At 17.9% G+C, this 12,500-nt stretch overlaps 8 protein-coding genes across 8 annotated transcripts in view; all 8 read left to right on the top strand.

The window, feature by feature from the left end:
• Positions 1–1,217: 1,217 nt before the first annotated feature.
• Positions 1,218–1,943, top strand: DDB_G0272576 (hypothetical protein; the record flags this gene model as incomplete). Its single annotated transcript, XM_640000.1, has 2 exons — positions 1,218–1,435; positions 1,619–1,943. 2 exons carry the CDS (start codon positions 1,218–1,220, stop codon positions 1,941–1,943), a joined length of 543 nt encoding a protein of 180 aa, XP_645092.1.
• Positions 1,944–3,863: 1,920 nt separating this feature from the next.
• Positions 3,864–4,464, top strand: DDB_G0272907 (hypothetical protein; the record flags this gene model as incomplete). The annotated part of the gene is made up of 3 exons (XM_639999.1): positions 3,864–3,972; positions 4,165–4,240; positions 4,353–4,464. 3 exons carry the CDS (start codon positions 3,864–3,866, stop codon positions 4,462–4,464), a joined length of 297 nt encoding a protein of 98 aa, XP_645091.1.
• Positions 4,465–4,645: 181 nt separating this feature from the next.
• On the top strand, positions 4,646–4,912 carry DDB_G0272574 (hypothetical protein; the record flags this gene model as incomplete). The annotated part of the gene is made up of 1 exon (XM_639998.1): positions 4,646–4,912. The coding sequence occupies one exon, from the start codon at positions 4,646–4,648 to the stop codon at positions 4,910–4,912; it is 267 nt and encodes an 88-aa protein (XP_645090.1).
• A 1,033-nt stretch (positions 4,913–5,945) lies between these two features.
• Positions 5,946–7,174, top strand: DDB_G0273049 (hypothetical protein; the record flags this gene model as incomplete). Its single annotated transcript, XM_639997.1, has 3 exons — positions 5,946–6,316; positions 6,430–6,972; positions 7,051–7,174. 3 exons carry the CDS (start codon positions 5,946–5,948, stop codon positions 7,172–7,174), a joined length of 1,038 nt encoding a protein of 345 aa, XP_645089.1.
• A 639-nt stretch (positions 7,175–7,813) lies between these two features.
• Positions 7,814–8,568, top strand: rabF1-1 (Rab GTPase; the record flags this gene model as incomplete). Its single annotated transcript, XM_639996.1, has 3 exons — positions 7,814–7,830; positions 7,931–7,971; positions 8,054–8,568. 3 exons carry the CDS (start codon positions 7,814–7,816, stop codon positions 8,566–8,568), a joined length of 573 nt encoding a protein of 190 aa, XP_645088.1.
• A 628-nt stretch (positions 8,569–9,196) lies between these two features.
• Positions 9,197–9,781, top strand: DDB_G0272572 (hypothetical protein; the record flags this gene model as incomplete). Its single annotated transcript, XM_639995.1, has 1 exon — positions 9,197–9,781. One exon carries the CDS (start codon positions 9,197–9,199, stop codon positions 9,779–9,781), a length of 585 nt encoding a protein of 194 aa, XP_645087.1.
• Positions 9,782–10,514: 733 nt separating this feature from the next.
• Positions 10,515–11,201, top strand: DDB_G0272570 (hypothetical protein; the record flags this gene model as incomplete). The annotated part of the gene is made up of 1 exon (XM_639994.1): positions 10,515–11,201. The coding sequence occupies one exon, from the start codon at positions 10,515–10,517 to the stop codon at positions 11,199–11,201; it is 687 nt and encodes a 228-aa protein (XP_645086.1).
• An 811-nt stretch (positions 11,202–12,012) lies between these two features.
• CYP508A3-1 (cytochrome P450 family protein) overlaps positions 12,013–12,500 on the top strand; it is a gene marked incomplete at both ends in the record, with an annotated part of 1,867 nt that continues 1,379 nt past the window's right edge. The window contains 2 exons of the mRNA XM_001134606.1: positions 12,013–12,069; positions 12,238–12,500. The exon at positions 12,238–12,500 is cut by the window's right edge and continues 23 nt beyond it. Of these exons, the coding sequence (XP_001134606.1) occupies positions 12,013–12,069; positions 12,238–12,500 (320 nt within the window). The remainder of the gene's footprint in view (positions 12,070–12,237) is intronic.

The raw sequence follows: 12,500 nt of genomic DNA, 5'->3' as shown, positions 1-12,500 counted from the left end.
TTTTTTATTTTATTTTATTTTTTTTTTATTTTTATTTTTTTTTTTTGATTGACAACTTAATCTATACTAATTATTAGAAAAAGATAATTATTTGTTTTTACATTTTTTGAAAAGAAACAAATTAAAACCATTTTTTCACCAAGTAACCGGAAAAGAAGTTGATTTTTTTTTTTTTTTTTTTTTTTTTTTTTTTCTTTTTTTTTTTTTTTTTTTTTTTTTTTTTTTAAAAAAAAAAAACTAATATTCCAAAAGGTATTGACGTGGAATTTTTTTTTTTTTTTTTTAATTGAATCATTTATTATTATTATTATTATTTTCTTATTATTTATTACGCAATCAATATTGTGATTTTTTCAATCATTATTAAAAAAAAATAATAATAATGTGGGAAGAAATTTAAATTAATTTATTTAGTAAGGAATACATTACTTGTTTGAAAACATTTTTATTTGGCATTATTACGTAAATTTTATAATAAAAACTCTAATAAAAAAAACAAAAAAAACTACAATAAAATCTTATTTTCCTGTCATCTAAATTATTTACAAAATAATTTTGTCAATTTCGAATAAATATAACGAAAACAAATTTTTTAAAAAAATGACTCTTTTTAAAAAGTTCATAATTTCACATTCAAATATTAATTACTTATTATGAATAAGGATGAAATAAAAAAAAAAAAAAATAAAAAATAAAAAAAAATTGTTTTGTTACCCAAAGATAAAAGATCAAAAAAAAAAAAAAATTAAAAAAAAATTAAATTAAAAAAAAAAAATTTAATTTTTAAAAAAAAAAAATTAAAAATAATTAAAAACGGAACTAAAAATCATTTTCATGAAAATGCATACCTGGTAGTTTTTTTTTTTTTAATATTTTTAGTCGAAAAAAAAAAAAAAAAATAAAAAAGTGTGACAAAAATAAATTAATTTATTATAATTTATTTATTTATTTATTAATTATTTATTTATTTAAAAACTTTTACACATAAAAAAAAAAAAAAAAAAAATTCAATTTTCACACATTTCTCCCAATACAAATAAAACTTTTTTTTTTAATAATTTGTATTTTTTAAATTTTCACACTACAACGACAACAAATATAATTCTTCATTATACAATACTTATATAATATACCACCTTATACAAACATACATACATACATACAAACATACATACATTCATAATATATAATCAATACATATAATTTTAAAATAAGAAATGTATCAGTTTATTAAAAATCTTTTACCAACCAAAGGTAATGAAAGAAAACAACAAGAAACTAAAGATGCAATAACTGAAACTGTTGAAGAAGCTAAACAAGAAGTATCATCAGTTGAAGAAATGGAATTCGACTTATCTTTAGGTATAAATCAAACATCTGGTTCCCTTAATAAATTAGAAGAAGAAAGAGAGAAATTATTTAAAACTGTTTCATTGTTTGTATAATAATAATAATAATAATAATAATAATAATAATAATAATAATAATAATAATAATAATAATAATAATAATAATAATAATAATAATAATAATAAAAAAAATAGAAATAATATAAATATATATAAATATAATTTTCATAAAACTTACAATATTAATTTATATTTATTCATATATTTAGAATTGAAAATCAATTAAAAATATTATCAGAGACAGCATTAAATGAACATCAACAAGCAGAAAAAGAGAAATTAGAAAAGATGTTAAAAGAAAGAGTGAAACCATCAGTTGAAAAAATGGATAAAGAAATTGATATACTTACAAAGAAACTATTAGATTTATATCATAAGAGAGATTTATTAACACAAAAGAAAGTTTATACAGAGGATTCCGCTGAGGATGCAACAAAGATAAATACACCTGAACAAAAAGAATATATACCATTCGATACAATTTCAAAAGGTAGTGATGACGTTGTTGGTTCAACAACTCCAAAAGAAGTTTAAAAAAAGAATAACGAAATATAAAAGGAAAAAAAAAAAAAAATTAACAATTCAATCATATATAAACTCATACAAACAAACAACAACAACAACAACAACAGCAGTAAAACATCAATAATATACTTCATACAAATCTTTGGATAATTAAAAGCGCATACTTTTTTATTTTTATTTTTTTTTTTTTTTAAAAAAAAGCAATAACAACAATAATAAACCTGTAAATAAATAAAACACAACTGAATACAAATTATAAATTTTACTTTATATATTATTTTTTTTTATTTTTCTTTTTATTTTCATTTTACAAAAAAGTAATTATGAATTAGCTTAAGATTTTTTAAAAATAAAATCATGATTAAATAAATAAAAAGTTTAAAATTTTTAGAAACTCATTAAAAAAAAAGGAATATTTTATTTGTTTATAATTTTTAATTATGCAAACCCACATCAAAACATATCACATCACATCACATCACACATTCAGATATTAATCTTATTTTTATTTTCTTTATTTTTTTATTTTTTTTATTTTTTTTTTTTAATTTTACAAAAATAACCCACAAAATATCTAACATCATCCCTAATTCTATATTATTCTTCAATTTAATAAACTTTTTAAATCATATTGAACTTTATAATAATAATAATAATAATAATAATAATAATAATAATAATAATAATAATAATAATAATAATAATAATAATAATAATAATAATAATAATAATAATAAATAGTAAAAATAATAATAATAATAAATTTTTTTTTTTTTAATTTTAGAATTTAATATTTTTATAAAGTTTATCTTAACATACCATATTTTATAATTTAATTTCAAAAAGTAATTACTTGATTTAAAATTAATTTTTTGAAATATTTTTTTTCTTATAACCCCTTCCATTCCACCATCTACCACTATTAATAAAAATAAAATTTCAAATAAACAGTTTATTAATTATTTCATAAAAAATGAGATATTTCAAATAATTTGATAATTAATACCATACATTTTAATCATTAGTATTGAATAGTGTAAAAATAGTCTTTAAAAATTTTAATTGAAAAAAAAAAAAAAAAAATTATTGGTGAGAGTATGTGTGTAGGTGGGGGTTATTATATTTGTGTGGGTTCAATTAAAATTTTAAATTGTCTAGAATTGAAAATTGAAACCTTTTATAAATTATTATTTCTAATAAAAATACTATTTTTAATTCTATTTTAATAGATTTAATTGTCAACAAATGAAAAAGTGTTGCTATTAGTATTCTAAAATCACTTTATAATATTACTTCAATTAATATGGTAAACTCTTCAAACACTTTAATTGTGAGCCAGGATCTCAGTTTTTTCACCAACTATATTAAATTAAAAATTAAACTTGTTACTTCATTTTATAATAAATCTCTTCCTCAATTAAAGAAATTAGATAATTTGTAAATATAAATTATTATTTTACATTTACCTTATATAATATAATTACATTAATTTAATTTTTTTTTTTTTTTTTTTTAATTAATAGGGAAATTTCTAAAATCTTATTATAAAAACAAATATATTATTCAAAAACAGTTTCTTTAAGAAATATTTCTACAAAAATAAAAATAAAAAATTTTTTATATTTTTCATTGATAAAATTTAAATTAATTTCCATTCATAAATATATAACCTTACTTTTAATCATTTTGATATATATAGTCTTAAAATAGAAAAAAAACATTTCTTGTGAGTGATTATTTTAGTGTTTTTTATTAAAAAAATAAAAAAATAATAATAAAAAATTTATAATATATTATAATTTATTATTATAATTATTTATTTTTATAATTAAATTTTTATTATTATTATTTTTTTTTTTTCTTAATTTTTTTTTCTTTATAAATAATTTGAAATTAATTTTTTTTTTTCCTAACTAAATTGTTAAAAAAATGAAATATATTAAATTAATTTTTATTATAATCTGTTTTTATATAAATTATCAAAGTATTAGTTCTCTTGGAAATCAAGTATCCATAAATGAAGCTCTTGTTGCTATAGGTATTCTAAAATCACTTTATAATATTGGCACAAACAATTTTAAAGAAGTTTGTGATTATAATGATTGTTTTAAATGTTCATTATATAATGTTTCAAAACTATATACTATAACTTCAATTAAAATGCAAAAATCTTGAAATATTTTTATTGTTACCCAGGATCCCAATGTTTTTAAATCCTTAACTAAATTAGTAATTGGTGAAAAAGTTCAACTAACAACTTTGTTTTATAATGAAACACTCCCTTTATTAAAAAATTTAAAAAAATTGTAAATATGTATTATAATTACTCAACTTTGTTATAATAACATTATTTTAATTTTTTTTTTTTTTTTTTTTTTTTTTTTTTTTTTTTTTTTTTTTTTTTTTTATAATTAATAGAGAAATTTCAAACCAAGAACATCCTTTCCCAGATAAATTTAATATCCCAGATAAATTGTCAGGAGTTCAATTTAATTCAATTTTTGTACCATTAAGTTCAATTTGGTTTTAGGCAAATATTTATTCATTATATGTTTATAATACATTACCTGGTTTTATATATCCAAAATTAACAAAAAAAATATAAATTTAAATATAAATGGATTTATATTTGACACTCAATCATATTGATAGTAATGTACCATCATTGAAATTAATCAAAAATTTATTAGGATTGGGATTTGGAATTTATAATGAAATGTCTCAAAAAGGTTACAAGAATTTTTCAATTGATTCAATTAATCGAGTATATAAATGTGGCATTGGAGTTCAATTTCATTAACTCTGGTAATGAAGCAACAATTCAAAAATTCACATCACAACAATCATTAATTTCAAAATTTAAACTTTGTTGGTTGGTTTTCAAAGGAATTAGTTTTACTCTTGATCCATCTATTGGTTATTTATTTAATAATTTTTCAAAGATGGATGATATATATGGTATTGATTTATATGTATAAATATATTGCTTTTAAAAATTTTTTTTTTATGTATTATTAATGTAATTTATAATATTTTTTATTTTTAAAATAGGAAAATAAATGGAACTTGTGATCTGGTTAATGAATGTAAAGTTACAAATTGTGTTGTACTACCTACTGTTACATCAACCTCACATAATACATTTAGAAATATTTGTTGTAAAACTACCTCGGTAACACCAGTTGATTATTTGATTGTTTATTAAAAAAAAAAAAAATGGAATGTTTGGCTTTCCAACTCCACAATGGTAATAGCAATGTAAGAGGATTATCTTTAGCACTAAATCTGATCCCCTCCCTTCTTTAAAATTAAAAAATTGATCATTTTTATTTAATTTTAGAATTTAATATTTTATAATGTTTTTCTTTATATCACAAATATTTAAAAATTTTAATTAAATTGCATCCATAAACAGTTTCATAAATCTAGGATGTTTTAAATAAATTAGTGTAATTATTATGAAATTATTTCGATCTATTAATTATACCATACTTTTAATCGATACAATAAACATATTATTTATTATTAAAATAGTTTTTAAAATTTGGAAAAAAAAAAAATAATTTTAGTGGGGTATGTGCAGGTGAGGGTGAGATTGTATCCGTGTGAAGTGTTAATTGGGGTTGAATTAAAATTTATTACCATTCACTAATATTTAAAGCCATACTTTTAATCATTATGATATATAGTCTTAAAACAATAGCAAAAAAAATTTTAGTGGGGGGGTGTGATTATTTCTGTGTTTATGTGTGTAGGTCAAGGTGTGATTATTTCTGTGTAAATATTTTTAAAGGGGTTGGATATAAATTATCATTTATCAAGAATTATATGTCTTAATAAAATTATATTATAATTCATTTATTATTATTTTTATATAATTTTAATTATTATTATTTTTTTTTAATTTTAATTATTGTTGTTTTTTTTATTTTTATTTTTTTTTTTTTTCCTTTATAAATAATTTGAAATTAGTTTTTTATTTTTTTATTTAAAATTAAATTTTATAAAAAAATGAAATATATTAACCTAATTTTTATTTTAATTTGTTTTTATATAAATTATCAAAGTATTGGTGCTGATAGAAATGAATTCCCCATAAATGAAATTCTTGCTGCTAAAAGTATTCTAAAATCACTTTATAATTTTGAAGCAAAAACTTTAGAAGAAATTTGTTTTTATGGTTGTTTTGTATGTTCACCTATTTATGAACCAAAAACATATGGTATAACTACAATTAGAATAAACTCTACAAGATTATCTTTTGTTTCTTATGATTTCAGTATTTTTCGATATTTATCTGAATTAATAATTGAAGAAAATATTCAAATACAAACCGTATTTTATGAAAAAACACTTCCTTTATTAAAAAATTTAGAGCTTTTGTAAATATAAATGATAATTACTCTCATTTGTTATAATTTCATTATTTTAATTTTTTTTTTTTTTTTTTTTTTTTTTTTTTTTTTTTTTTTTTTTTTTTCTCTAATTGATATAGAGAAGTTTCAAAACAAGAACAACCTTTCCCAGATAATTTTAGTCCCCCAGAAAAATTGAAAACTGTTCAATTTAATTCAATTTCTGTGCCATTAAGTTCAATTTGGTTTGAGGGAGTTATTAATAGAATAATTGTTAAAAAAACATTACCTGGTTTTAAATATCCAAAACTAACAAAAATAAATACATATATAAATACATTGAGTTTATCACTCAATCATATTGATACAAATGTACCATCAATGGATTTATTCCCAAATTTAGAATTAATAAATTTTCAAATTCATAATGAAATGTCTCAAAAAGGTTACAAGAATTTTTCAATAGATTCAATTAATCAAGATTGGTATAAAAGAGTCAATGCAATGGAAATCCAATTCATAAACTCTGGTAAAGAAGCAACAATTCAAAAATTCACATTACAACAATCATTAATTTCAAGATTTAAACTTGACTATTTACTTATAGATGGAATTGGTTTTACTGTTGATCCATCTATTGGTTATTTAAATTTTTCAAAGATGACTGATAAAGGTTTTGTTTTGTATGTATATATATATTCTTTTTAAATAATGTTTTTTTAATATCTTATTAATGAAATTATTATTATTTTTTAAAATAGACATATAGTAGGAGATTGTGATCTAATTAAAAAATGTAAAATTTCTAATTGTGTTGTAATGCCTAATGTTGCAGGAAAAAAATACCAAAATGAAATTATAGGTCCTTGTATTACTGGTCGCTAACACCAAATATAATTGATTCATCATCTAAAACTACCTATTGAACAACAAACAACAGCAACAACAGGAACTAATTCAACACAGCTTGATGATAATAATTTTCATTAAATTAAACCTATCATTGATATTTAATAAAAGTTTATATTATAATTATATATATTACATATTATATAATACAGTTTAAAAAGAAATATGAGTGCATTAATTTGATTACTTAAAAAAATGGTTTTAACACAATTGTGTTTTGTCTTTTAATTTCCAATTTATTAAGAAAATTGTAAATGTTGCAGGGAATTTTCAATAAAATTTCTTTCCAGTGAATTTTTTAATTTAATTTCCCTACACTAACTGAGAGAAAAAAAAAAATCATTGACCATTAATTTTTTTTTTTTTAAAAAAACAAATAAAGTTTATTATTTTTTGTTTTTCAATTATTATTTATTTGTTTATTATTATTAAAATCCCTCAGGTGATTTTTTTTTTTTTTTTTTTTTATTTTTTTTATTTTTTTTTTAATTTTTTTTTTTATTATATTGAAATTCAACTTTTTTTTTTTTTTTTTTTTTTTTTTTTTTTTTTTTTTTTTATTTTTTGGTTCAAGAAAAAAAAAATGTAATATAATTTTTATAAAATACAATTAAAATGAGTAAAGAATATGAGTAAGAATCTATTTTTTATTTTTTTCTTTTTTTTTTTTGTTGAAAAAATATTAACAAAAAAAAAAAAAAAAAAAAAAAAAAAAAAAAAAAATTAATATAGACACTTATTCAAATTTGTACTTGCAGGTGATAGTGGAGTTGGTAAATATTAACTGCAATAAATAATAAATAATAATAATTAATAATTAAATAAATAAATTAATTATTAATTATTAAAAAAAAGGTAAAACAAGCATTTTATTTAGAATTACAGATGATACATTTACTGAAACACATATAACAATTGGTATTGAGTTTAAAATAAAGACAGTTTATATTGAAGGTAAACCAATAAAACTTCAAATTTGGGATACAGCTGGAGAAAAGCGATTTAGAGTTCATAATTCACATTATAGAGGTTGTCATGGAGTTATTATAGTTTATGATGTTACAGATCAAAGATCATTTGAAAATGTTCCCTCATGGATAGAAGATATCCGAAGATATGCAAATGAAAATGTCATTAAAATTATAATTGGAAATAAAAATGATTTAGTCTCACAAAAAGTGGTTGACCCTTTTTTAGCTCAAGAATTTGCCGATTCTTTAGATATTCCATTCAAAGAAATAAGTGCAAAACAATCAATTAACATTGAAGAGGCTTTTATCTCTTTAGTAAAGCTTTGTATAAATAGAATTGAAGAAACTTCTCTAAAAAAAACACAATCCCCCGAAAAAAATAATTGTATAATAAATTAATAAAAAAAAAAGGATTTACACTTACACAAACCAATTATTACTAGATATTTTTTTTTTTTTTTTAATAAAATTCAAATCATTTTTAAAATTTTTTTTGGATATTTTAAAAGATGCAAAGCAACACATTTTTTTTTAAAAAAATACACACCTTTTTATAATACTCTTTTTTTAGGGATTACAATTGACACAAATTTTTTTCGAGTGCAAAACGGTATTTTTTTTTTTTTTTTTTATTTAGTTTTAAAAACAAATAATAATACTTAAATATAAATAATTTTTTGTAATATATTATTATTTTTTTTTTTTTTTTTAATATTATAAAATTTCTTTTTGATAAAAAAGTTAAAAAAAAAAAAAAAAAAATTCCCAAAAAAAAAAAAAAATCCCAAAAAAAAAAAAATATCAGTTTTTTATTATTATCATAAACAAATCGATTTTACCAAGAATTTAATAATTAATAGTAAATATAACGAGACTCTTTTGAAATAAAAATTTTACTTTTTTTTTTTTTTTTTTTTTTTTTTTCTTTAACACACTACTTTTTATTTTTTTTTTTTTTTATTTTTTTTATAATTATTCATCACAAACTTCATCGTTGAGCAAGTTAAAAAAAAAAAAATAAAATAAAATGGAAAATTATTTATTTCGCGATGCAAATTCAGAAGAATTAAAAGAAATAGAAGGATTAAAACCAATTAAAAAATTAGAAAATATTTTAAAAGATATTGGTGCACCAAATAAACAAATTACAACATTAGAAAATTATAAAAATTATTTAAAAGAAGATGCATTATCTAAAAAATCATGGGGATTAGAATCATTTAATCAACCAAATCAAACTGACGATGATTTATTTAAAGAGACTGTATTAATTGAAGGTGGTGATAATACTAAACATGTATATTGTTTCATTGATGCCTATACTGCAAATCCTGTAACTATTAAAGTAACAAGACCAGATGCAAATTCATTACAACCCTTGACCAATGTTGAATTATTAGCAATTTATTCAAAAGCTTTTCAATTCATCTATGAAGAAGAGGAAAAAGAAGTAGGTAATCCTGGTCACATTCAAGGTATGCTTAATAGAGGTGTTTCTCATGGCAGATATGGAATTTGGGGTCACGATCTTTCAGATTTAGTTTACAATGGTTTTTCAGATGTTTTAATCTATAAAGATTTCATTTTTTGTGAATTTAGAGTAGATTCTTAAAAAAAAAAAAAAAAAAAAAAAAAAAAAAAAAAAAATAATAATAAATAAAATATCTAAAAAAAAAAAAAAATATTACAAAAATAGAAAAATTTAGATTTTTTTATTTTTTTTATTTTTTATTTAATTTTCTTTTAATCTATTTTTGTAATTTTTTTGTTTTTTTTTTTTAGAAATTTTGATTTTTTTTTTTTTTTTTATTTATATTTTCTTTTAATCTTTTTAATTAAATTTTTTATAATTTCCATTTTAAGCACCAAGATCCTGGCTCTTTTTCATATTGCCTCTTGAATTGTTTTTTTAAAAAAAAAAAAAAAAAAAAAAAAAAAAAAAAAAAAAAAAAAAAAAAGGTTTAAATTTTTTTTTTTTTTTTTTTTATTATTTTTTTTTTATTTTAACAAAAATGGAAGATTACTAAAAATATATATTTGTATTATTTTAGAAATTTTTTTCATAAAAAAAGATCCATAGAACATGATATATAACCTTTAAAATAAACTTTGTTTTATTTTATTTTATTTTATTTTTTTTTTTTTTTTTATTTTTTTTTTTTTTTTTATTTTTTTTTTTTAAAAATAAAACCTCATATTAAAATTAAACTATAAATAAGGATTTTAAAATTGAAATTTTCATTTTCATTTTCATTTTAATTTAAATAAATTGAAAAACAAAAAACAAAAAAAAAAAAAAAAAAAAATATTGTTTCATAATAAAAAATAACCAAATAATAAATAAAATGTTTGAAATTAATAAAATTTATATGGATAATGCATCAGAAGATGAAAGAAAAATAATTTCAAAATCAAAAATTCAAAAAATTGATAAAGAGATATTACCAGTTTGTGCATCACCAGCATCTAATGTTAATGATATTGATAATTTTCAAAATAAATTAAATAATCAATTAAATGAAAAGAAAAAGAAGATTAAAAATCAAGGTATTGTATCAATCGATAGTAATTCATTACCAATAAAGAATAAGAATGAATTAATTCAATTCAATAAGCTATTATCAGAATCAAATGGTAATTTAAAAAATGAAAAAACAGAGTCATTTATTAATGACAAATTAATCGTTGACAAGGATAAAAACCTGTATGGTGTTGGTAGATATGTGGATCATGTCTATTGTGTTTTTGGTAAATATCAATTAAAGAAATCCGTTATTAAAGTCACAAAACCTGATCCAAACATTCCAATTTCCTCTTTGGATTTATTGGCAATTTATACCAAAGCATATCAATACATGTACAAGGAGCAAAAACAATGGTTTGACTATAAGAAAACTAGAATTAACATTTCAAATTCTCCTCATGGTATTTATCGTTATGGTATTAACGATATTCATTATAACGGTCTTTCAACAATCATAGAGTTTGATACTTTTTTAGTTTGCTCTTTTGATGTTGACCCAATTAAATAATTAAAATTACTGGTCTTTTTAATATTAAAAAAAAAAAAAAAAATAAAATAAAGTTAATAATAAAAGATTATAAATTTAACACAAGATTTTTTTTTTATTTTTTTTGTAATTTTAAAAATTTTTTTTTTTTTATTTTTCTCCTCTGTCCCATTTCCCCTCTTTTTTTATATAAAAATTAATTATTATTATTATTTTATTTATATTATAATTAATTATTATTATTATTATTATTATTATTATTATTATTATTATTATTATTATTTTTTTTTTTTTTTTTTTTTGATTAATATTTGACAATTGTCAAGGGATATTTATTGGGTTTTCATTTGTTAATTATATATTAAGATTTTTTTATTGGGTGGTATAGAATTTTAATTAAAAAAAAAAAAAAAAAAATGATAAAAAAAAAATATTTTATTTTTATAAAAAACATGTTAAAGAAGTAAAAAAGAATTTAATACAAAAAAACAATTTGTTTATGTGTATTTTAATTATATAATTAATTTTTTATTATTAATTGGTTTTTTTAATAGATAAAGATTTTAATTCGTACCACAGATTAATTAAATAAAATTGAAAAAAAAAAAAAAAAAAAAAAAAAAAAAAAAAAAAAAAAAAAAAAAAAAAAAAAAAAAAGGTGGCATTTAATTTTTTAGGATTGACCCCAAGATTTTTTTTTGAAAATAAATTAATTTTTTTATTTTTAATTTTTTTAATTTTTTTTTTTTTATTTTTTATTTTTTATCTATTATATAATTTTAAAAAAAAAAAAAAAAAAAATTTATTGCAATAAAACTACAAGTAAAACATAATGGAGTTTTTAAAATTAATATTGTTTCTAATAATTTTTTATATAATCCATAATACTGTTTGTATTTTTTCTTTAATTTTAATAAAAAAAAAAAAAAAAAAAGGATAATAATAATAATTATACTTTTTTCTAAACACAGATATGGTAAAATTTAAATAATTAATTTTTTTTTTTTTTTTTTTTTTTTTTTTTTTTTTTTTTGGAAATTAAATCAATTTTTATCAGTATATTAAATTTAAAAAAATAAATAAAAATGAATTAAAAGGACCAATTCCAATTCCAATTTTAGGAAATTTATATCAACTTACAAGTGGTTTACCACACAGAGATTTAACTAAAATATCTGAAAAATATGGTGGAATTTATAGATTTTGGTTTGCTGATTTATACACTGTTGTATTATCTGATCCAATTTTGATTAGAGAAATGTTTGTTAACAATGGTGATTATTTCCTAGACAGACCAAAAATACCTTCAATAAGACATGC

Source organism: Dictyostelium discoideum (assembly GCF_000004695.1).
Source record: "Dictyostelium discoideum AX4 chromosome 2 chromosome, whole genome shotgun sequence".
Classification (NCBI taxonomy): Eukaryota; Evosea; class Eumycetozoa; order Dictyosteliales; family Dictyosteliaceae; genus Dictyostelium; species Dictyostelium discoideum.
This window is presented reverse-complemented; position numbering and strand designations above follow the sequence as displayed.